This window comes from Tenrec ecaudatus, chromosome 5 (genome assembly GCF_050624435.1).
Source record: "Tenrec ecaudatus isolate mTenEca1 chromosome 5, mTenEca1.hap1, whole genome shotgun sequence".
Taxonomy (NCBI): Eukaryota; Metazoa; Chordata; class Mammalia; order Afrosoricida; family Tenrecidae; genus Tenrec; species Tenrec ecaudatus.
This window is the reverse complement of record NC_134534.1, coordinates 7705046-7729499: the sequence shown is the minus strand read 5'-3', so window position 1 is coordinate 7729499 and position 24454 is coordinate 7705046. Positions and strand designations below refer to the sequence as shown.

Genomic DNA, 24454 nt, shown 5'->3' with positions numbered 1-24454 from the left:
CCTGGATCCACCCAGAAGGCCAGCCCTGCGCAAGGGGTACAATGATACTCAGCACACATTCAGAGAAAAAAAGTGGGTAGGTGTCCCTGCTTGGTCCAGAAGCTGTCCTCCAAGTCACGCGAGCATCTCATGTTCTATCATCCAAATCCCACCCCCGTGCCCTAGAAGAAGACACTTGCTGTGTAAGGAGATGCACCTGTATGCCAAAGAAAGTGTAAAGCGAATGGGACCCATCAAGGGTTCTGGAATTCTGTGTGGGCCCTGATGGCGTCTCCTGACATGGAAATGCCTGCTGGACTGGGTGACTGGGAGGCCGATTGGATGTCCAGGAAAAACGCCAGGGCCGGGTTCTTCATGATTTGGCATCTCCCCATTGGGAACCGGAGCTTGCTGGCGCACAGGGGCATCGTGGAAGAATCCGGGGTTCTCCCCAAGGTGTGGGAGGGGGCTGCTGAAGGGAGCCAGTCTCGGTAGATGTGAGAAGTGCATCTGTTGTGATCTGGGCGAGGGACCAAGTTCAGAGGCAGCGAAGGTCAGTGGGAGATGTTGGCCCAATGGGATGAAGCTCTTCCCAGCGGCTGGGATTTCCCAGCAATGGTAGGTAGGGTTTGTCTTGGCGACATTTAAGAACTAGGACCATGATGAGGGGAATGAATCTTGACTCATCGGCCATCCATCTGGAGCCGAGCTCTGCGCTGGGCTTGCTGGTGAGGATGACTCCGCACTGCCATTGAGTCGATCCCAACTCCTGGCGGCCCTCAAAACTAAAACCAGACTCACTGCCATGGCGTTGATGCCAACTCACAGTGACCCTAAAGGACAGGGTAGAACTGTCCCCGTGAGGGTCTGAGATTATAACTGTTTTAGGAGTAGAAAGTCTCTTCTTTCTCCCTTGGATCAGCTAGTGGTCTCAAACTGCTGACCTTGTGGTTAGCAGCCTGAAACATAACCACTGTGCCACCAAGGTTCCTTAGAGAGGCAGACAATCAGACACAGAGGCTGAACATGCAGCCAAAAGGGGTCCAATGGAGCTCTGATCCCCAGTCAAGGAGGGGAGGCCACTGGGCCAAGCCTGAAAGACTGCTGGAGGGCCACAGGGGCCCTCCCGCATTGGCCAGGCTTCAAGCGGCCAGCTGCACACTTCCTTCAAAATCCCTCTTGTGAGGTGATGGAAAGGGACAGGGGTAACGGCAATCACCTTGGCACTTAGAGTAAACACCTCACTGTGCTGCGTGCTGGGGCTGGGTGGGAGTGGGGGTGGGGACAAACAGAACTCGGTGCTATTGCGTTCATTCTGACTCATGGCGATCCTCCAGGACAGGGGAGATCACCCCTGTAGGTTTCTGAGACTGCCAATCTTTCTAGAATCCGAAATCATCTTTCCCCCGAGGAGTGGCTGGTGGTTTCAAACTGCTGACCTTAGGGTGAGCAGCCCAGTGCATAACCACTACGCCACTAGGGCTCCCTGCTGGGGAGAAGAGACTCCAATTCAGCAAAAGACACATTCTTACTGCCATGCCTCTTTTAATCGTCAGAGCACACCTGTGAGGACGTTGGTTATCGTCACCCCCATTTTAGAGGCGAGCAATCAATGCTCATAGACTCAGTGGAACTCCAGAGGTAAGGTCTTACGGGCTAGTGAATGGAAGCCTGGGTGTGAACCTGGGTTAGTCTCCTGCTTCAGTCTTCTTGCCTGGCTCTGAGGTTAGCACCCCTTCTCCTGTGTCCAAAGGAACCCCCTTTCTGGAAGGCGTAGCACAGCCACCAGCTCAGCTTGAAGGGCTTCCAAGAGTGGTCAAAGAGAGAAGGTTCCCATGATGGGCTGGTCTATGATCTCATTAACATTGTCTCCATGACACGAGTGGACTATGGGGAAAGGACGTGGCTCCTGGCTATTATCTCAAATAACATCTTTTTAAAATTTTTTATGGAAGACTTATCTTGATGAAAAAGAACTCCACTGACCCCTGCATAGCTGGGAGTCACCAATCCATCACAATGGTCCGCTGTCTCTCTAGGCATATGTGTGTGCAGATGTGTATGTATGTACATGTATGTATCTATTTTCAACTGTGACCTACTATTTAAAAATCCTTACAGCCTTTTTCGTAAGTGGTACTTACCCCGTAGGGGAATATTAGCCCTTGAAGCAATTAATTGTGTGTGTGTGTGTGTGTGTTTTAATCATTTTATTGGAATTCATTGGGCTTTACAACCTTCCGCAGACTTCTGTGGGTTTGTGCTGCCACAGTGTGCTTGTGCCTGATGAACGGTTTCCACTGATGCCGCCGTGGTAGCAGCTTTTCTCATTAAAGCGATCAATGACTTACTGGGTGTGGTGAATTTTCCTGCAGAGCCATCCCTTGTGAGGTAACGATGGAGCGTGGAGCACGTTCGATCCCTGTGCAAATGGTGAGAATGAGGCCACAGATCTTTCCCATGGGGCGATCCAAGTAGATTAGCAGCTTCATGTTGTGCTTAGAAAATGCAATCTGGGATTCAAAGAAGACCAGAGGTGTCTATGGGTCCAGTCTGGAAGGTGCCGCCTACAAATATCAGGTGGAGTCCTGAGCACTCGTTCGCTTGCTGGTTTATGCAGTGTCCTGTAACTGCAACTAGACTGTGAGCGCCTTGGGACCAGAGGGCATGGCTGCATCTGGAGAGCACAGCAAAGTGCCTGGCGGTCGGTTGACTGGATAGATGGATGGATGGTTGGATGGATAGATGATGGACAAATGATGAATGGTGGGTGGATGGATTCATGCATGGATGCATAGTCAGATAATGGATGGATGCATGTATAGATGGATGATGATTGGATGGATGGATGGATGGATGGATGGATGGATGGATGGATGGATAGAAGTGAAAAGAAATAAGAGTCTGGAAAAGGGTCGTGACTTCAAAAGTTAAATGAATCTCGGTCTTCAAGTCACTTAATCCATCTGAGCCTAAACCAACCACTAAGGCTAAGAACTGCAGCTGGTGTATGTGTTTAGCCCTATTTCAAAAAGGCAAACACAAACAAAACAAAATGTCACTAGCCTCCAGCTTTCACTGACATCATAGACCACTGTTCCTTTAACTGCCGGGTGTTGGTCTTGAGGCCATTCCTTGATTAATAACCAGCTTCTTTAAAATAGGACTGGCATCTTTTTTTGTCTCAGAAGTCTGGCTCAGTACCTGCCAGCATGTGTGCTCCTCTGTAGGAACAAGCATGTCGATGGCGGGGTCGATGAAGCCAAGGGCCTGTGTGAGGCCCTCCAGCCTGATGCGGACCCCTGCTACCAGCCCAGCTCACACACGTGGCAGCGGGTATAATGCAAAACAAGGGGAGAAGCAATGCCAACCGCCAGACATCGTCACCTGATGGTTTCCAAGCACACCTCCACTCTGACAGACACTTCAATTCTTTTTATTGGAAGGTTGATTGTGGAGTCCCCTTGGGGGGCTCGCACCAAAATGTATGTAGTCTTTGGGGGGGGGATTTCTGATGACAGCAGATGATGGGTGCTTAGGGAGCTATGAGCTTCAGAGAAAATGGTCAGGGGACTTTGGGAATGAAGATCAACAAGCAGAGAGCAGAACCGCAGGGTTCCCCCAAGCTTGTCCTGGGAGAGGAAAAGGCGAACCCGAATTCAGAGTTCTAGCTGTGTTGGGGCTCCTTTTACACAGAGGGCTGAGAGAAACACCTTCCAAGACGGAAGAGCTGACCATCAGCCCTCGGGCAGGCGGCTGGTCCTTCCTTTTGCCCCGCCAAGGAGTTTAGCTCACCCCAGCCCTCTCCTCCGGACCACCAGGCTCTTGTTTCCCACACAAAGCTAACAAGGGAGTGGGGGTGGGTATTGGCCCAGGGAAAATAGAAAGGGACGGGAGGTTTCTAGAAGTAAGTTTATGGACAGAATGCCAACCAGCTAGCCAAAGAGGAGGTAGACAAATTGAAAGGCAGGCAGGAGACATAATAGTAGTCTGGCTGCGTCCAGTGGGACCTTCTAATGGAGAGAACACTCCCACAGGCAGGAAGAGTCTCCCGTGGGGCTACGCCTGTGAGTCCTGGGACCCAGTGGGTGCTCAGTGGGCCAAGGTGCAAGTCCTTGGTGGCCTTTGTGGTGACTTAGGGTTTAATGCTGGGTGAAAATCAGCTTTAGAAATGACCGGACAAGCCCTGTAATCCTGAGCTTTCTTATCTACGAAGCAAAAATAATTTACACCTATAGATAAGGAATTGTACCTCCCCTCTCCCTCCCCCCACAGAGGAAAGAATGATATGTAGGCTGTATTGACGACCCAAACCTCCCGGTGTGTGCTGGGCCTGGGAATACCAGAGGTCGGCCGAGGCCATCTCCACGGAGAACCCTTGTCACCCAACTGGGAGAGGGAGGGGGTGCTTCCCAGAGCAGGGATTTGGAAAGGCCTGTTCTGTAACAGGGATGATGGCTGTGGGTGGATTGCATCATGTAAGGGCCAAGCCAGCTCTCCCCAAAGCACCTTTCTGGATTCCTCAGAGCCCTTGCTGTGTGGAGGGGAGGCGTAGCATGAGCTCTGTCACCGCTGATTGGACACTGTATGGGAACCTGGGCCATTTAGATGTTTTTTACCGTCCTAAGGATGCTACAGAATAATTGATTGATATTGATTGATTGGAGACTCAAGAGCTAACAGGTCCAGGTAGCCAGCTGCTGAGGTCAGGCCGCCACCTTATATTAAGGGACCGAGAAATTACCCGTTGGGTGCTGGGGCTGCTCACCCATTCCCAGCTTCCACTCCAAAAGCCTTGCTCACACCTTCTGCCCTCGGGCTCTGCACGTGACACATTGAAGGGTCTCCCTGTGGCCCGCGAGGTGGAGACTCGGTGGCCAAGGAGGGGAAGGGGAGGGCCTGGCCATCCCTAGATTGGACAGCTGGGTGATTGTGGTACAGAAGTGGCCTCCCAGCTGCAGCTGAACTCCCAGGGTCAAAACTGAGACCAGCATCTGTGGGAACAGAAACCGATCCCCACTGGAAAAACAGATGGGCCACAGGTGGCCTTTAAGTAGTATCCGGGGCAGATGAACACCTGCAATAGCTCACTCCCCCGGAAGGTCCTGCAGGTCTGGCTAGCTCCTCCTCCAGCCACTGCAGATCCAGAGACGGCGCTTCTTGCATCTGCTGAATAAACATGAGCCAGCAACTCTTCCCCTCTGCCTCTGAAGCGAGGTCTCTTCACTCAGGGCACACAGACCCCCAGGGAGCCCAAGGATAGAGTGGAGGGACCACAGCCTGGAATGGGAAAAAGACCCCTTTGGGTTCCCTTGCGTGGAAGAGAGGTTGGCCTTTCTTCCTACCCAAACATGGGCAATCTTTTCTCTGTTTATCAGGATCAATGGAGAAAACGTTGGTGTTGTCAAAGATTTTCTTGCTTGGATCCACGATTGATACTCACGGAAGCAGCAGCCAAGAGATCGAAGCTGTGCTGCAGTAGGCAGATCTGCTGCACAAGACCTCTTTGGAGCACTGAAGAGCAAGGATGCCACTTTGAGGACTAAGCTGCGCCTGACCCAAGCCGGGGTATTTTCCATTGCCTCATATGCATGTGAAAGTTGTACATTCAATCAGGAAGACCGTGGAAGAATCAATGCATTTGCATTGTGGTGCTGGAAGAATATTGAAAGTCCCATGGACTGCTAAAAGTACAGCCAGAGTGCTCCTTGGTGGGAGGGATGGCAAGACTTCGTCTCACATACTTAGCAGGAGAGCCTCGTTCCTGGAGAAGGACATCGTGTTTGGTAAAGTACAGGGGTGGGGAAGAAGAGGAAGACCCTCAGAGAGATGGATGGGCACGGTGTTGGCATCAATGAGCTCAGGCACGGGAACCATTGCCAGGATGGCACAGGACCAGGCAATGGTACGTTCTGATAGGCACAGGCTCACTATGGGTGGGCACCGACCTGACAACAGCACACGTGTCCCCCAGGCTCCGATAACGTGGCTCGCAGGGATCCCACCTCTGTTTAGCTCCGCCATGGTCCTGGCAGGCTTCTCACAGGCCTTTAAAATAGCCATGGTGATGAGTGGGGTCTCCAGCCCAATCAGCGTGTGACTAAAGAAACCCATGTGACTGCAGGCTGTGTGAGGCGTTGGCCTGATAACTTGGCCAAGGTTCAAACCCACCGGCCACAGCTCGAGGATAATACGGCGCTACCCACTCCGGTGAAGCTTGCCAGCCTCAGAAGCCCTGTACAGGACCGCTGTGACCCGCAGGACAGGGTTGACGGCGCCATGAGTTTTGGCTTTGGTTTATGGTGTGGTGCGAGAAGAGATCTGGCCACCAGCTCCTGTAGCAACGAGATCCCTTTCCTTGATGTGTTCCACTCCAGAAATACAAGAGGGGAACAAATACAGCTAAGAAGAAGAGAAAGCTCACCTCCTTAAAAACAAGTCTAGTTTCCTGACCCCTCGGATCGAAGCACCCACCAGTCTGAGTGGTTGAGTTAGTTTATTGTGCCAACCTGGCACAATAACCCCACAAACACATGTGGGATTAATTGAAGGGCAGAGGGATAAATGGCTCCCGTGCGCCTCATCTTTCTAGTTCTCCAGTCTCTTCCTTTGTGATCGTCGGACCAGGGTGCAGCTGCCTTAGCAGCCCCCTGCTTCAGCTGGCAAGGCTTACGTCCTGCAAGACATCCCCAAGGAGAAGCCACATGGATCTACCCTGATGCAGCCCTGGGTGCTGGAGCATCCGTGTGGAGACCCCTGCCAGCACTGAGATGTTTACACATTCACTGACTCGGCTTTCCTCCTGCAGTCGGCATCGTGTCTGTTTTGTGAGATGAAGGAGGACTTTGTGGGTTGGTGTTGGACATATGGATTAATGTTGGACTTGTGGGCTTGGGCAGCACTGGGTTGGGATGTTTTCTTGATGCGCACTTAACCTTTACATAAAACTCTCTTATACATGAGTTTCTGTGGATTTGTTTCTCTAAAGTACCCAGACTAACACAGTGGTTATGAAAGGGTGAAATGCAAAACTGAAAGCGGGTTGAATTATTTTGTGATCCGAGAGAGCTGGCTTCAAACAACTATGAAAGGAAATGACAGTTTCCGGGGCAGGTCTACAGGGCCCCACGAGGTCACAGAGTCAGGAGTCAAAGTGGACCAGAGGGCAAAACAAGGGTTTCTTATATTCTTCTTTACTGTGCTCTGCTGATGACAGGTTGCAGGTTCAAGTTTGCCCTGAGGTCAGGGCTGCTGAGAAACCCGCTACCAAACCCTGCCCCCCTCCCCGGAGCCCGGTGCTGCTCTGACACATGCAGGGGACTGGGGAACTGGAGGGGTCTTTGCTGGGCTAGAAGATGTATGGGTCCCCTCCGAGGTGTACAGTGGATCGCATCACGCCAGCATTTCTGTGGAAGGGCTCTGCTCTTCAGTGCAGAATTCCAGATGTGGCAGGGCTGCGTGGCAGGGGCCTAGGTATCAAGGCCTGGCAATCCCTTCTTTGGGAAAAGACCCGTCTGTAACTTGCTATCTCCTGGCCCCGCAGGTTAAAGAAAAGGACACAGGCCGCTGCAAAGTTACAAATTTATTGGTCTGGAAATAAATACAAATATCTCATTAAGAAAGTCCTCCGGAAAGCCTTGTACACAACAACTGCCCGGCTCCGTGCAGCCTCGCTTGCCTTTGTCCCTGACCTTCTTGCATCAGGTCTGAGGACACCTCCAGGGTGGCCTCTCCAGCCACCCAGAAGGACTACATGAGGCTGTCCTCCCAAGCTCAAGGGGCCCAGAAGCCCATAGTGGCTGAGTCGTCATGTTCAACCCATTTTGATCAAACGTCCCTAGGAAAACCCACGATTAGCCAGAAGGAAAATCAAAAGGCAGTAAGTAGTATAGGGGCTGACAGCTACATGGATGCCGCCTGGCTCAGTCATTGGGGCCGCCCGATGGGCAGGGGGAGGTTAGCAGGGCCAGGAAGGGGGTGAGGGGCTGGGCTGAGGGAAGGGTTTCCTATGGAACGTATATTCCAGTATCTGGATGTCTTCTCGGCTGCCACTCCACTCCCCACAGAGACCCCTGGCCTTATCTCAAGACACCACAGCAATGCCAGACCGGGTCCTCACAGCCAGATTTCTGGTTCGGCTTAGGCTCCAGCTCATGCTGGACACTGGGTTGGACTCTCAATTACACAAGATTCCTGGGAACTAGGGCGGCGTTTCTGGAATTCCAAACTGCACAGATGAAGGAACCCTTCCATTGAGTGACCCCTAAACCCCGCCAACCCCAACACTGTGAACCCCACTATGTGGGGATGGCAGAGCCCGCAGGAATGGTTCTCTCCACTTGGGAGGCTGTGTGTGTGTCTCCTGAGCCCACAGCAAAAGCGACCTTCTGTGGCGTGTGCGTGGAGGGGGAGGCAGACAGCAGAGCCGCAGCGGTCAACTGCGGACACTGACCACCAGCTGAGACCGAGAATCCGTCCAGCCCCTGGGGCTCGAGTCCACATAGCCCTGGGCATAACTTGAAGACGCCCATTGCTTGAGGCCTATGACGCAGGTCTGGTTGCAAATCACTGGTGGCCGGATATAAATCCCATCTCCCCCTCTTGCTGCTGCTTCCTGTTTCTGGAGTTAAAAGGGCTACCCACAAGTCCCTGCTCTCCCCCTTCCCAAATCCAAATCCGAAAGGGATTTTGTTTTCGGATGCTGGGTTGATTTTTTTTTTAAGTTGGAGGGGAAACAGGAAGTAGGTGGGCCCATCTCCTCTGCCTGACAAAACACCCTTCTGCCTCCGGGTAGCCAGGGCTGGCTCTTTTTGTTTTTTGGCAGTTGGGTGTGTGAGGGAAGGGCACAGAGCACCCCGCCATCCCCCCACCCTGGCTGCCACCTGTTAAGAAAACACAAGAGCAGAGATGGTTCCTTCTTGGCCCACCCCTGCCCCCTGCCACCAAGGTCAGCCCAAACCCACTTCACTTTGTCAGGGCGGGAGCCCACCTGGGACAATCGGCTTTGGATTCATGCCAAGCAATGTGTGGGGTGGCAGGGAGCGGGCAGGAAGGGGCCAGGGGGAGGGGGCCGCTACAGATCAGAGTTCAGGGGTGGTGGCAACCGCAGAGCGCCTAGCAGGACACCTCCATAGACTTGGGCCCAGCGCTGTTGCCGGTGGTGCCGGAGCTGGGGGTGATGTCCAGGCGGGCGCCCTCGCTGGTATGGGCTCGGCTGCGTGAGCCCTCGCTGGTGTGGGCTCGGCTGCGGGCCCCCTCTTGGGAGGTGACGCTGGACCCCGAGGCTGTGCGGGACCGCATCAGGCGGGTCATGCTGGCAGAAGGCACTAGGGGAGAGAAGTGCCCAGTGAGGGGACAGCGGACAGCTCGGGAGATGCCAGCTGGCCTGCACCTGAGGCTCCAGAACCCACGTGGACCCGGACACCGGCAGGGTGATACACAGGGATGAGCCGTTGGGCTCCCTCCTGTCCTGGCCTTGGCCCAGAGTGGCGGGAGCCAGGCTTGGACAGGGTCAAGGACTAACTCAGTTCCATCACAGGCTTAACCCAGTCAATTCCCATTAATGCTTAACGATCTCCTACAAGGTCAGAGCTGTGAACACCTCGGGCAGCTGCCTCAATCTGCATCCATGGGGTGTCCTCCAGGCCCAGCCAGCCTGATGGTGACTGACCACAGCACCGTGCTCTAGGTCAAGTCGCTGCAAACACTGGATTAGTGAATACTGAGCCACGGGGCCAGGCGCCTACAAGCCTTTGGTCACAACACTCATTAACCTTGTGGCACAGAGCCTCCCTCGGAGATGCCTTCGGCTTCCCAGGGCATAAAGTTAGCCTTGGATTGTTATTTGTCAAAGGAGCCCTGGTGGTGCAGTGGGTTAGGCATTGAGCTGCTAACCACAAGGTGGACGGTTTAAACCCATTGGCTTGTCCCGCTGTGGCCGCCCTACCCCCCCCATCATTTGCAGGGTGCTCTAGATTTCTGGAAAGGGCACCCCTATTTTAGAGGCCAAAACACAAGGCCTGGCTTTTACTTCCTCCATCTCCAGAACCCGGAAACCTCAAAGAGAGTTGACTGAGAGACAAGTCCTACAGTGCAAGCCTGCGGGTTAGGTTGCGTGGCTGGCCAGCTGGGCTTGCTGCAGCTCCTGCCCTGGCCCGCCCACCGGCCCAACAGGCAGTGTGCTAGACTGGGGCAGGTCCTGGGGTAGTGCTCTGTTGGAAGGGGGCACCTTGGGACAAGGATTCCTGCTTGGGGCGTGGGACACAGGCCTGAGCCGCCTCCTGAGAAGGAGCCGGAGCAGCCTCCTGAGAAGGAGCCGTGGCTGAGGGCAAGCTGAAGACAGCATGTGGTTACTAGTTGAAACAAGAGCAACCGAGAGAAACAAAGAGCACGGGCCTTCACAGCCGGCACAGCGATGAGAATTCCCAGCAGCTAGCAGGTTGAAGCCAAACAGTGGGGCTCTAATTGGACTCAGCCTGGACTGTGGCTGCTTCTCAACACTGGGGTTGAACTTGACCTTATCTGAGCCAGGCACAGGGCTAAATGTGATCTTGTCTGAGCGCTAGGCACAGGACGCACTGCTGGAACAGAAAGCCCAGCTGTGTCTAACGAAAGAATAAATGATTCAGAAAGCCAGACACCACTAAGTTCATGAATTCTACGTTCTCTTTGGTTCCCGAGTCTAGTGCCGACAGGCCTTCGAGATAGGCGACCTTATCACACCTTCACGCAGTTTCCAAAGAAAGCTCACAGATACCCTGAGCCACAGACAAGCCCATGATCATCGACTCAATTCTGCCTCATCGTGACCTTGTCGGGCACAGGACACTGACTCCGTGGACTTCCAATGCAGTCATCCCTGCTCTTCCTCCTGCTAAGTGCCTGGTGGGCTGAGCTGTCCATGATTGGTTAGCAGCCGACTGCCTGGTCACCGGCAGCATAGGGATCCAGCCCCCGCTCTAGCCCTTGTTTCACCGCTGATGCCCCCCACAATTTCTAATGTGGAGGACAGGTCATCAGAGCCCCAGTTCCCTTGTATACAAAAGGAGACGCCGTCTTTCTCAACGAGTTGCCGGAAAGAGTGGCTGAGATCCAGCAGGTGCTCTCTACCTGAAGGGCCTGTGTACTGTGATGATTCACTGGGGAACTAGACAGGGTGCATTAGTTACCAGCATTACCACCACCATCAGCACCCTCTTCTTCGTCATCCGACAACTGACAGTCGTTTAAAAAAGTTGTCATCAAACTAAAGAACCTCTCATACTTTACGGCTGTCTGTCTCTGGGCTTGTTGGTGCTAAAAGCGAGCCCCTCGCCTAACCCCAGTGGTTCTGCTCAGCCCCAAACCAAAAGCCAATCCCACCGTCAGGGAGTCGATGTGGACTCATGGTGAACCTCTAGGACCAGGAGGAGCTGCACCGGTGAGTACCCAAGACTGGAGCTCTTTATGGGAGTAGAAAGCCCTGTCTGGTGGTTTCAAACTGCTGACCTTACAGTTAGCAGCCCACAGCGTAAACCACTACACCACCAGGGCTGCTCTAGGGCTCAGCAGTGGAGGATAAGGGGCCATGAGAGGTCAGAAGAGAATCTTGCAGCTCTATACTTGAAACTCTACACAGATTCGGTGTAGCCCCTGCCTTGCCCAGTGTGCAAAAAGCTGGGGCTGGCCAAGGTGCCCAGTCACCTGCCCCCGGACCTGCGCCTCGAGCCCCTGCTCGCTGGCCGAGGTGGTACTTACTGTAGCCCATGCCCTGCACAAAGTACTTGAAGGCCTCAGCAAGCTTGGCCGGCTGCAAGAGAAGAGGAGAGAGAGAGCTCCTGAGTGTCCGGGCGCCCGGAGCACCAAGGCCACATGGCCACCAGCCGCCGAGAACCGGGCCCTAGGCAGTCCATGGAGGGCTGACTGCTGTCGCCATAGGAAGGCACCCAGAGCAGAGACCTGAGGTCACCGTGTGCTGATGCAGAGGGCTGCCTCATGGCCATTCGGCTTCTTCTCCAGGCTCCCAGTGAACCTCAGAAGGAAGCTGGCCTCTGGTGGGATCACACCTCTGAGCCAAGCCCTGCTTTCTGCAGAGCCCAGAACTCAGAGGGCTCCAGTGCCAGGGATGGCTGCCCACCCTCTCCTCCCACCACGGGGCTGTATCCGACTTGGGGAAGAGGCATGTGCACCCCTCCCCCCATGGCCTCAATTCTCATCCCTGAAGAAATCGTGGGATTTAAGAATGTTGGAGGCCCCTTTTGGGGCTGTTAGACCCACAGAGAGGCAGGGGAGAGTTTGATGGGAAAGACCACAAAAATAACATCACACTGAACTTTAAAAGAGATTTCTAATGAGATACAATTCTAAAGTGGTGTGCTGTTGGGCTGGAGGGAGGGAAGACTCTGTGATCATGCAGCAAACCCAGAGCAGGCAGCATGTGTGTGCAGCAAACCCAGAGCAGGCAGCATGTGTGTATGTACATACACACACACACACACACACAGCAAGCTCCCTGCAGACTGTTGCCGTGAGCTGAAGCCCGACCGGACAGGACCTCTGCCCCCCTGTCCGACACTCCCCCAGGACTCCTGGAGGCGGGAAGGAAGGTGGACTCACCTGGGAGATCTGAGGGAGGCCACCACAGTCCGCCATCTAGAGGAGAAGGAAGCTGGTCATGCACATGCCCACAGAGGGGGACAGGGATGAGGCCCTGCATGGGCCAGTTCCACTCGGCCCACCTCCGCCCTGCCTGCCCTCTGATGTATCCTGCTGGGGAATGGGGGGGGGGGGAACCCCGCCTGCACCTTGCTAGCAGCCCTCCCTTTCTCCTCCTTAGAGGCAGAATGTGGGCTGAAGAGAGGTGAGGGCCTGGCCCGATCCAGCCAGGATCTTCCTGAGCCTCCCACAGGCACACGGCAGTTTTCATAGATTCTCTGTAAAGGAAACTGCGGGGCGAGACCCAGGCCCTGGGCCGACTGGACTTTCTCAGGAGACTTTCCACCTGTCATCGTCACCAGGAAATTGCTGAGTCCAGAGCCACCTCCACATCATTAATGCTGTTTCAAGGCAGCGCGACTCTTTACCCAGGGACAGAAAATGGGGGCAGTCAGGGCAGAGATGGGGCTGAGGGCTCGGGTCTGGAGCGACTCGGTCCGAGGGAGGGGGCAGGTGAGGGATGATTCCGTGAGGGAGTGGTGAAGGATGGGTCACACCCAACCTGTCTTGAATTGCCCGATTCACAAGAAATAGTTTAAAAACAAACAAAGAGACTTGTGGAAAATGGAATGAAACGGGGGCTTTCCCACACAGCTTTTGAAGCCCCCTCCAATCATGCAGTTCAATGAAACGAGGTTGTAACCCAACAGCTGGTGTCCTCATGACACCCAATTCATGACCCACCTGAGTCGACTCGGACTCAGGGCGATCCTGAAGAACAGGCTAGAACTGGCCCCTCCTGCGGGGGTCTGAGACGACACATTTTACAGATGCAGAAAGCCACATCTGTCTCCCATGGAGCTGGTGGGCTTCTGGCCCACTGAGCTCGAGATTCGCAGCCCGGCACTTAACCCACTACGCCACCAGGGAGGGGCGTTGGCATCCTGGGAAGAAGAGGGTCATTTAGATGTAGGGAAAGTGTCATGGGGGCAGCTGAGTTTTCTCTGGTCTTTTATAGGCGCTAGGGCCAGTTGGGCACTCCCGTGAATTTAGCAGGATTGCTCCCTGTGGTTGGGAGATTCTTGGGGACCCAGAGAGGGTCATTCTGGTGGCCTCAGATGACCGGCTAGTCTGTGATCAACTGTGGTGCTCACCACCAGCTCTGCCTCCACCGGAGGCCCTCAGTTCCGCAGGAAACCCAGGGCTTTGTAAGACAGAAAAGGTGTAACTTTTGGCTGACCACCCCCAGCCCCCACCATACCTTAAGGAGGGTGGTCTTTGTGGGATCCAGTTTAGAGTTGCACTCCACCTGTACAAGGGAAGGGAGAGAAAATGTCCTCACCTGCTACCCAAAGTCCCAGCCTCGCCCCTCCCCATCCCTCTTCCACTGTGGTCAGAAACCCCAGGGTCCTTACTGGGGTGGGGCTGAGTTGAGTGGAAATTGCAGCTCTGTGCCCCAAACCAATGGCTGAACAGAGCCCCAGTTCCCTTGTATACAAAAGGAGATGCCGTCTTTCTCAAAGAGTTGCCGGAAAGAGTGGCCGAGATCCAGCAGGTGCTCTCTACCTGAAGGGCCTTGTTTAACCTTCTGCTTCTCTGCCAGCTCTCAGATTCCAAAGGTCCCATTCCCCCAATTCCAGACACTCCTCCTCCGAGGAGGCCACACTCGACCCTGCTGCCTTCTCCATCAATGGTCTCTTCATCGTGCCATCCAGAGCTGGGCAGAACCCTTGCCCATAAGCTGCAAAGTGCCTAAGAGGGCAACTATCACCTCCCTTTTTGTGGGCGATATATCTTTACTGATTCATCCCATGATTATGTCCACTGGGTTCAGCCCTCAGGAAACTCAGAGTTCGCTGTGATGGCCACGCCTTTCCCTGTCTCTACAACCACGGGCAGGGCTGGCTTCAGAAGGGCAGCACCCTCCACAGTACCACAGGCGGGATTTACGGGGAATTCTGACCCAGAGCACCTCGTCCCAGCCCTACTCCTGGCTGCCTCTGTGCCCTGTCAGGGTGCCAGGCACCAGCTGCATCGGAAAGCCCCAGCTGATCCCCACAGGGGATGACAACCTGTTGGCCTGGAAGCCAAGTGGCAAACTCGGCCATATAAACAAGCCAGCGAGGAGCAGATGGGCGTGAGGGGCCCGGAGTGGCGACAGCAGGTCTGTTACCAGGCAACCTGGGCCACCTGTCACCAGAGGAAGAAGCCAGTGGTTGCCCAAAGGCCAGCATGGCATCACTTTAAGGATACCACCTGCCCCAGGGGGAGAGGGGGGCAGGTAGAGGTGTCAGGGACTCCACAGTAAAGGCTCTTCCTTCCAGGCCCCCGGGGACTGGCTGAGCTCAGAGACCGTGATCCCAGAGGCAGGGGTTCTATCCCTCCACATCCACCAGAGCCCCGGGGGTGGGGTGGGGGGTGGTCCCATCTGCCCAAACACACAACTGTGGTGGGGCAGAAGGACAGAGCATGTGGGAGAGGGGAGCCCCATATGGAGGGGTTGGCAAGAGTAGAAGGTCGTCGCGTGGCAGGGACAGCAATCCAGGTGAGGAGACAAGATGCACGTCCACTGTTGAAGACAACAGCACATGGGACACTTTCAGGCAGACCACAACGAAAACGCTCACACGTGTTTAACAGGCAGCGTGCCTTAGAGGCCGCGGAGAGCCGCTTCCACAGACCACCAGCCCCCAGCCAAGTGTTGGCTGGTCCATCTGGGGTTCCTGCCAACAGACTGTGAACCCGCAGCCATGACCTGTCCCCGTCCTGCCCCAGGCATGGGGGGAGGCCAATCTGGAGCACCGAAGAGGGAGGGGGCAGCCATGAGGGAGGAAGGCCACTCGGAACAGAGCCCGAGGCTGGGGACTGACAGGCAGGCCTCCACTGCACCTGAGTCTCCGATTCCCCAACCACTGGTCTAGGGCATCCATCACACACACGTCAGCTGGAGGACACGGACAACAAGCTGGTCCCTCTTTCTTCTGTTACCTGTCTAATCCCTCCCTGGGCCCTCAGACATAAGGGGGACTGGTTTTCAGAACAGAAAGCAGAGGGTCAAAGAGACTGATGGGGGGGCGGGAGGGGTCTTGGCCGTGGTCACTCCAGTTGCCAATCACAGGCAGAGTGGACACAGTCCAAGACCCCAAACTCCACAGGCCCTCCCTGCTCCAAACACTGGACCCGCCTGTCCCACTGTGGCCTCCTTCCTTCCACCCCCAGACAACCCCTGCCATGGAGCCTGTTCCCGCTCACAGCAACCGCCTAGGACAGAGAGCCGCTCCTGTGGGTTCCCAAGCCTGTGAGTCTCTACAGGAGCAGATGGCCGACTCTTCCCCTCAGAGAGACTGGCGGATTCAAACTGCCAGTCTTGAGGCTGGCAGCCCAACTTGTAACCTACTACACCACTGGGACTCCCTGGCCTTCCCCCAGTCCCGTCTTCTTAGTGGTTAGGCCCTTCTCTGCTCTCTGGGCTCTTCTGGACCATGAGTCTGTGTCCTGCTCTTGGACCTCTGGACCTTGTCATCCTCAGGGGAAGGGGAGGGGAGGGGAGAGAAGAGACTGGACAGAAACGTCCAAGGCAGAGGGGCTCTGAGCTGAACACTGGCCTGAATGGATGGCTACGTACCACAGCATCCACCGCAGGAGAGTCGTCCCCAACCACCAGCAGAGCAGGGCACCTGGGCAGAGCGAGAAGGATGAAGGAGAGGGTGTCTTAGTCCAGGGCTCAATACAGGCTGCACACACCCCCACCCCCAGACTGACTAGGCCGGGGATGACCCGGAGCAGTCAATACCCGTGGGCTGTGACACCAGTGGGAGGGCTCTTTGGGGTGGCTCCTGGGTCCCCAGAACCCATGGGCTGTGATGCCAACATAGCTTAGAAGCTATATGAGTCCTGAGAGTGGAGCTTCCCAAGGGTACCAGGGAATTGGCATCTTCAGTGTGGGGACAGATGAGCAGATGGGTCATGCCCAGCCCCTGGTAGGACACAGGAGCTCCTCACGGAGGATGACACCCCCCCCAAGGAAGAAGGCCTGAGAGCATCTGCAGGGGGTGGCCCGCAGTGGGGAGCAAAGCTACTCACTGCAGGGTGACGCTGTGAGCCCCCGGCGTGGGTCGCTCGATCTCCAGGTCCCGCCGGCTACGTAAAGTGGACACACCAATAGCATCAGCCCACCCTCCCCTGGAGGAAGCCCGCAGCCCCACCCAAGGCCCAGGGGACCTGCCACTGCCATTTTGGCCAAAGACCTCCATTCCACCCAAATTGGGTGCGGTCACGTGGTTATATCCTGGAGTCCATAGAAGCAGCCCCATTGTCCTGTAAATGGCCAACATGGTCTCTAGGCCCCCACGCCCTTGGATCTTCTACCCTCCCCAGCCCCAAGTCCTCTACATCTGACCTCCTTGAGTTTTTTCTGCTTGAGACCCCTTTTTGCCCAAAAACGTGCCACCTGGACGGGTGCTGAACCCTCTCGGATTAATTCTCGGTCGTGGCGCATTTGGAAACCTTTGCCTGCTGCCAATTGTTCTGTAACCCCCACATGCAGTTAGGGGCCCATGTGGGGTCACGACCCACTGGCTACGGCTTGGTCTTCGGAGTGGCCCGCACCACTTCTCCACAGCCCCGCCCTCAGGGTCACTGAACGCCATGGTCTGAAACCCGCTAGGTGACCCAAGGTTCCAACTGTGTGGCCACACCCAACCCTCCTGGGGTGTGAGCTGTGTGACCTTGGGCAGAATGTCAAACCTCTCTGTGCCTGGGCTTCCATGGCTGGAGACAGCGCTCCTGCTCAGAGGGCGTGGAGAGGCTCCCGGGGAGATGTATTCCCACCAACTGGAGCTTGCAAGTGGTGGCTGATCTACTCTGCAGGTCCACCGCCCACCACCAGCCTGCCTCTCTCACTTATCACCCATGCAACTCTGCTGCCGTTGAGTCGATGCCAACTCACAGTGACCCCACAGGGCAGGGGAGAAAGCCCCTGGGAATTTCCAAGGCTGTAGATCTTCAGGGCAGTGGACCTCAGCTTTCTCCTGAGGATCAGCAGGTGGTTTCAAACTGCTGACCTCGTGGTGAGCAGTCCAACACCTGACTGCCAGGCCACCAGGGCCCCTCCTTCTGCTTCCCAGTATCTGATCTGGGCGCCGAGCTCGTTGCTGTGTTCAATACAGCTCTCTCCACTTAAGCGTGTGACCATCCCTGACTCATGCTCCAGTGCCCACTGGCCCAGAGGAGGAGCTTGGCTCCTTGGCGCATTCTCGGAACCCCAGGGGGCATCTGACGGCTCAGGAGGCGCCCCTCCTGTTCACGTGTATGCTCCCCGCATCAATTGTATCATCCTCCCCCCCCACCTCCTTCTGTGTCCCAAGGAGCCTGGACCCAGCGCCCATGTGGCTGAGTGCCACACGGCAGTAGGTACCTGTTGTAGGCATTGATGAACAGGTGCAGGTTGGTGGGGTTCAGGTCATTCACGACATGATGGCGGTAGGTGTGGACCACCTCTGCGTTGTTCTGCATTTCTTCCTGCAGGGAGAGAAGGACATGGCTCATAGGAGTGGTCACTGGGCCACTCAGCCTCTCCCTGCTCTAAGTCTGTCCGGTGTAAGGTGAAACCAAGAATGCCTAGTCCAAAGCCGGCCGAGAAGCCAGGACAGAGCTCCAGAGAAGCACTGGAGGTGTGGGCACAGCCACTGGCAGCCGGGAGTGCACCCACCTGGCAGAGCTCACCACTCAGGGAGCGAGGGTTGAAATCAAACCACCAAGACCTAGCGGTTGGGAGAGTTCCACCTTCCACCAATCCTTCCTGGGCAGGTCCCTGAACCACAGTGAACCTTCCAGAAAAGCCACCGCCATTGAGTCCATTCTGGCTTACAGTGACCCCAGAGAACTGCCCCCGTGGGTTTTCCACTGAAGCCCTTTCCAGGAGCAAGAAGTCCTTCAGGGAAGCTGGAGGTTTTGAACGGCTCCAAGTCCACAGCCTGATACTTGGTCACGTCACCAGAGCCCCTTATATTGTGAACCGCAAGACCCTTAAGAAGGGTCTGGGGAGCGGACACACTGAGATGGCCACAATTTTTAAAAACAGTGACCAACAATTGTGTCGGTCAGGGGGTGGCAGAACCAGAACCCTCGTCCATTTCTGGTGAGAGGGTGCGTCGGCTCCAGGGACCGATGGTCTGGTCTGGAGGTTTGGCAAAGATGTTCTCAGGCGACCCAGTGCCTGTGCTCCTGGGAAGGCACCCCAGCTTTTTCAGAGTCCCTTGGGGAGCCCCAGGGGAGAGGGGGCTCAAAGGAGGGCATCGCTGCTGGGGACGGCGGTGAGCAGAGTTGCTGGTGAAAGTGGAGGCGATGGAAATGGACAGTCCTGTGGCCACACAACAGGACAGACGTAGCACCGTCACTGGCCGGTGGATCCGAAGCCAAGACTGAAACGGTCACTGTCCTGCTTGACGCATACATGTCCCATGGAGAAGAATTGAACTGGATTGTAAGGAGCGGGGGAAGGAGCAGGAGGGAACACCACTGAGGCTTCACAGACAAAGCCCTTCGGTGACCAGGACAGGACTGGCAGAGTCGCAAAGGAGGGCCGCGGGTTGAGGAACAAAACCAACCCATGTGACCGGGAGTGTCTGGAGAGAAGGGCGATCTTGAGGCCCCCGGGCCCCCGGCCACGGAGCAAGCCCGCTCCGCTTCCTTTGCAATGTGGTTTGGGACTGAGAGATGAGGCCAGGCTGCCTCTGGTCCTCATTTGCACGTCACGGGCGCCTTGGCTCCCCGGCTGGCCCGGTGCTCAGGGGGTCAGAGGAGCCACAGGAAGGCCGTGGCCAGCCCATGCTGTCGACACAACCATCTGCTGCCAATTCAGCAACGGCGGCCGCTGCTGTGCCGAGATTAAGCTGGACGGAAGGGCCGCGCTGGGGTCCCACACCCAAGGACACTCGCCGCAATGCAGGGTGGCCGCAGGGGCTTTGGGGCACAATCAGGTGGCCACCAGGGACTTGGGGGATACAATCAGGTTAGTTTCATGCTAAACTTGACACCCCTCCTCCGAGGACTTGCAGGCCTTGGTGTTGGTCTTGGCAAACTCCTGTTGGGCTCAGAGTAGACACGGGTGGATAAGCACTCCATGAGCCAGCCGATGGCCCGGCCTGTGCACAGCTCATTGGCGGAGCCAGCTAGAGGCACGGTTGCTGCACAGTGGGCTGCTGGGGTGGGGGTGGGTCAGGGAGGAGTGGGCCATGGTTTTGTTCTTTAGCCTGGCTTTGGGGGTGGTTTCAGGGGCATGACGTCACAATGTCCCCTGCCCACATTGTAAAATACACAGAGCTTGCCAACACTGGTCTCGTACTCACCTTCCCAAAGAGATGGGACAGCACCATGTCCGGCAGCGCGTGGGTCCACCCTGAGATCTAGGGGGAGAGCAGGCCGTTAGAAGCCAGCAGTCACAGGAACCCCTGCCAGGACTGGTCACTGGCTGTATTCAGGGTCTCCGTCCAGGCCCCAGACCCAGGATGGACATTTGAGACAGAGACCCACAGTGTTCCCAGCTCTCCCTACTTGGGAAACTCACTCAGGGCTCAGCCAGGAGGGCCCCCATCTCAGGAAGGTGCTCCCTCTTCTAAATACATCAAGCTCCTCAGGCTGTACCCCAGTGCCTGCCTAGCCCCAGGGATCCCCATGCCCTCCTCCACATTGTCCCGCAAGGCAGTTTCCTCTGTGACACTGGGGTAACAAGACTTTCCTCGCCTCTCTTCCTAAGAACAATGCCGGGTACACAGCAGGGGCTCCATGAATATCGGATATATAGCAGGGGCTCCAAGAGCACTGTGGATACAGCAGACTCCGTGAATGCTGTGCATACAGCAGGAGCTCCATAAACATGTGCTGACGATGTCAGCACTGAACAGGCACCGGCAGGAGTGGAAAGCTCTGGGGCTGGCAGTCACAGGCTGCCCCAGTAGCCACATCCCATTTGGGAGCTCTGGACCTCAGACTCCTGACCTCTATGGGTAAGTGAGGGAACCTCAGACACAGAGCCATGGTGAGGATGACATGGCCCTGAAGCTGACCCCAGGCAGGATCAACCACTGGGTGGGACTTTCAGGAGGGTTTCTTGGCCCTGGGATGGAGGTAGGACAGCTATGGGGCCAGTATCCACGGGCTCAGAACAGTCACGGGTTGGTGGGACGTTCAATGCCTTTGTTGGAAAAACAAACCCTTGAGTCCAGGGAGTGTGCCCGGCTCAGAGGGACATCCCAGGTGAGAGTAGCCAGCACTGGGCTACTCTCTTTGAGAAGGTGCCTCTGAGTGGACTTGAACCAGCAACCTTTAGTCCGTGCCATAGCTTAAAAATAAAACCCCACTCCTAATGACCACATAACAGACACGAAACCAAACTCACTGCCACCGAGTCCATGCGACCCTTTAGGACAGGGTAGAACTGTCCCTGTGGGTTTCTGAGACTGGAAGTCTTTGTGGAAGTAGAAAGCCTCCTTGTTCTCCCTCTCAGCGGTGGGTGGTTTTGAACTGCTGGCCTTGTGGATCGCAGCCCAGGACATACCCACTATGACATCATGGTGTGTTTGCTTTATATCACCGTCACTCTTTTGCGGATGCCTGGGCTTAGTGACTTAGGTCTTCCTTAGTCTTTTATCGGTGGCATCTGGGGCAAAGCTTGGTATGCATTCAGCACCCAGATGGAAGCGGGCTCCGGGAACTGTGTCCCACGGACATCCTGACTTGGCTGAGTCACAAACCTCTGCGGATGCTTGTCATTTGAAGCAGCGCGGTGACAGAGGATGGCGGCTGGCCGGCTTAAGAGAGCTCTCTTCAGGGAGGGAGGGGGGAAAATGAGGAGCTGATACCCAGGGCTCAAATAGAAAGCAAATGCTTTGAGAGTGATGATGGCAACAAATGTACAAATGTTCTTGACACAATGGATGGATGTATGGATTGTGATAAGAGTTGTATGAGCCCCCAATAAAATGATTGTTTTTAAAAAAAGAACTCTCTTAGCTCCTCGGCTCCTCCCTGCAGGGACCCAGCCGGCCCTGACCCGGCCCCACCCCAGGCTCACCTTGGAGGCAGCCCAGTCCATCCAGCCTTCAGCACAAGGGTTCACATTAATGAGGACCAGTCCTTCCACCATCTCGGGGTAGTCCAGCTGCAAGGAAAGATGCCAAGTGAGCTGAGCGAGGGCCCTGATAGTCAAGCCAAAGTCACTAGACGGTCCCTGCAGGGCTGTCACTGGCCAGTCCCCCCAGGCCCAGGCTTCCCTTGCACCCCTGCACTAGGCTGGGCTGGGTCCCTGAGAGCGTGGGAAGAGGAGGCCATGGGATAAGTAGAAGATGCCTGCATTTTATAGTCTTGCTTTGCCCAAGTTGCTTCCTCTGGCTGGGCCTCAGCTTTTCCATCTGCCAAATGGGTATGATATACAGCCCACTCTATCTACACATAGTTGGCTGGCCTCGGAAGCCCTACAGCTTCGAAGACATAAATAGATGGGGTGAGTCCAAGATACGGTGCCCCACACGTTACAGGGCAGAATTCCTCCAGAGTTTTCTGACTGGCATCTTGGCCGAAGCAGATTGCCACACCTTCTCTGATGCCACACTGCTGGGCTGATTCAAACCGCCCACCTTAGGGTTAGGAGTGAGGGGAGAGCTCTACCACCCAGGGACCTTGTAGGGAAATATCGAAGTAAAGGTATAGATACAGGATACACACACACACACACACACACACACGAAGACCCTGCAGGCGACGGTGGCAACAGTGGCTGCAACAATGGGCTCAAACACAACAGTGGGGATGGCACAGCACCTCGGTGGCAGTGTTTTGTCCTGAGTCCAAACCGACTCAACCATTTACACGTAAGCATCTACAGGATATACTTAAGACCTTGGTTGTTTTGTGCTTGTTTTTGTAATTGGATCAGTACTTCTAACCTCTAGCAAAGCCATAGTGCGGCACGGAGGCAGCCTCCTCTTAGTTGTGAAGCCTGCAAAATTCCCTGCAGCACCTGACTTGGAACCACCACGCCAACCAAATGACAATTGTCATGTCGACACACGTGCCTCCACTCCCAGCATAGCGTCCTTTAGGGTCTGAGAAGACCTGGGTTAGAATAATCTGAACAGCTCTGACCAGGAATGGCCAGTACTGATGTAAGGTTCTGGAACACGAGGAGGGAAGGCAGGCATACAACACGCGCACACACGCGGCACAGACCACACAACACCGCCCAGCATACGCTAGAGAAAATGGAACTCTGGGTAATTTTTTTCCCTTTGGACTTTGATGCTTCCTCAAGCTTCTTCCCGAATCTTGAATCAAGGCTGTTATTTGAAAGGCAATGACACAAATGTTTTAATGAACTCACAGCAAACCGCGTCAGGATGTAGGCGCCGGCCCCCGTTCCCATGCCAATGATGCTCTTCAGCCTGAAGTCAAAACAAAGGCCGGGAAATGCCAGGAAAGAGCTGCGGGCCCTGAGAGCCCACCGACCCCCACCTGCTCCTTGAGAAGTCTCCCTGAAGACAAGTTAGATGGAGCAGGGCCACCCTGCCCTGCCGCTCCCACCAAAGACTGGGGACAGGTCACGTTCAGGGACTGATGGAGGCCGTGTCCTTGGAGGGGTGCAATCTTGCCCCAGAATTCCCTCCGCCAGCTGCCAAGGACCCCTGTGGAAGACCCCCGACCATGTCCGTCTTCCCACACCTAAGCTTATCTTGGACCCGAAGACTTAAAGGGAACAGTGAGACATTCTCATCACCTTCGAGGCTCACTAAGAGGAAAGCAGGCCCTGGAGGGATGAGGATGAGGAACAGAGTGTGGCCCACCAGAAAGAAAGGACACCCAGGAACCGGACACAGTGAAAGGAGGATGGCGGGCGTCATCAGTGACTGGGTCCCATGAGGCAGGCAGGACTAGAGAGGCAGTGCTAAGAATAGCGCCACCAAGTGGGAGAAGCTGAGTTCTTCCTTGATCTGCCAACTCCAACCGCATCCAGGCCAGAGGGCAGAGAGCTGGGGCTCAGAGCTCTCCTTCTGTCTACAGGTGGGGAGCTGGTCCCTCACTTACCCAATTGGGGGTTAGCATCAACCCCTCACTCATACCGAATGGGTGGGGAGTCATCCCCTTATTTTAACCAATGAATGGATCCCTTACGCTTAACCAACGAATGAGAAATTGACTCCTCACTCAACCAACAGGTGGAGACTCAACCCCTCAGTCTTACCCAGAAGCAAAGTTACCCCTCACCCCTACTCAATGGGGAAGTCATCTCTCACCCCTACTTAATGGGGAGTCATACTTCAACCTTACCCAGTGGGAAAGTCATCCCTCACCCTTACTCAATGAGAGAAGTCATCACTCACACTTACTCAATGGGGAATTCATTCCTTACCCCTACTCAATGGGGGAGTCATCCCTCACCCTTACTCAATGGGGGAGTCATCCCTTACCCTTACTCAATGGGGGAGTCATCCCTTACCCTTACTCAATGGGGGAGTCATCCCTCACCCTTACTCAATGGGGGAGTCATCCCTCACCCTTATTCAATGGGGGAGTCATCCCTTACCCTTACTCAATGGGGGAGTCATCCCTCACCCTTACTCAATGGGGGAGTCATTCCTCACCCCTACTCAGTGAGAGAAGTCATCCTTCAACCTTACTCAGTGAGAGAAGTCATCCCTCATCCTTACTCAATGGGGGAGTCACCCCTCACCCTTACCCAATGGGAGAGTCACCCTTACCCAAACCGGTGGAGGACTCCAGGAAGCATTTCAGCCAGCTGGTCCATGGAAGGGTACACGTACCTGGGGAAGGTGTGAAGAGGCAGTCA

General features: G+C 55.3%; 2 protein-coding genes across 4 annotated transcripts in view; one reads left to right on the top strand and one right to left on the bottom strand.

The window, feature by feature from the left end:
- CCN4 (cellular communication network factor 4) overlaps window positions 1-6941 on the top strand; it is a 35642-nt gene extending 28701 nt beyond the window's left edge. The window contains exons 6-7 of one of the 3 annotated variants that reach the window (XR_012784460.1): window positions 2355-2412; window positions 5358-6941. The gene's annotated coding sequence lies outside the window, so the exon portion shown is untranslated. Of the gene's footprint in view, window positions 1-2354; window positions 3141-5357 lie in introns of those variants that run through there. The other 2 variants (XM_075549232.1, XM_075549233.1) reach the window with 2 other exon arrangements.
- A 602-nt stretch (window positions 6942-7543) lies between these two features.
- NDRG1 (N-myc downstream regulated 1) overlaps window positions 7544-24454 on the bottom strand; it is a 43846-nt gene continuing 26935 nt past the window's right edge. Inside the window, exons 6-16 of the mRNA XM_075549231.1 lie at window positions 24366-24428; window positions 22991-23051; window positions 21686-21772; window positions 19962-20018; window positions 18029-18132; window positions 16696-16752; window positions 16238-16289; window positions 13874-13921; window positions 12574-12609; window positions 11716-11767; window positions 7544-9305 (exon numbers count right to left, since the gene is read on the bottom strand). Of these exons, the coding sequence (XP_075405346.1) occupies window positions 9094-9305; window positions 11716-11767; window positions 12574-12609; window positions 13874-13921; window positions 16238-16289; window positions 16696-16752; window positions 18029-18132; window positions 19962-20018; window positions 21686-21772; window positions 22991-23051; window positions 24366-24428 (829 nt within the window). The 3' untranslated portion in view covers window positions 7544-9093. The remainder of the gene's footprint in view (window positions 9306-11715; window positions 11768-12573; window positions 12610-13873; window positions 13922-16237; window positions 16290-16695; window positions 16753-18028; window positions 18133-19961; window positions 20019-21685; window positions 21773-22990; window positions 23052-24365; window positions 24429-24454) is intronic.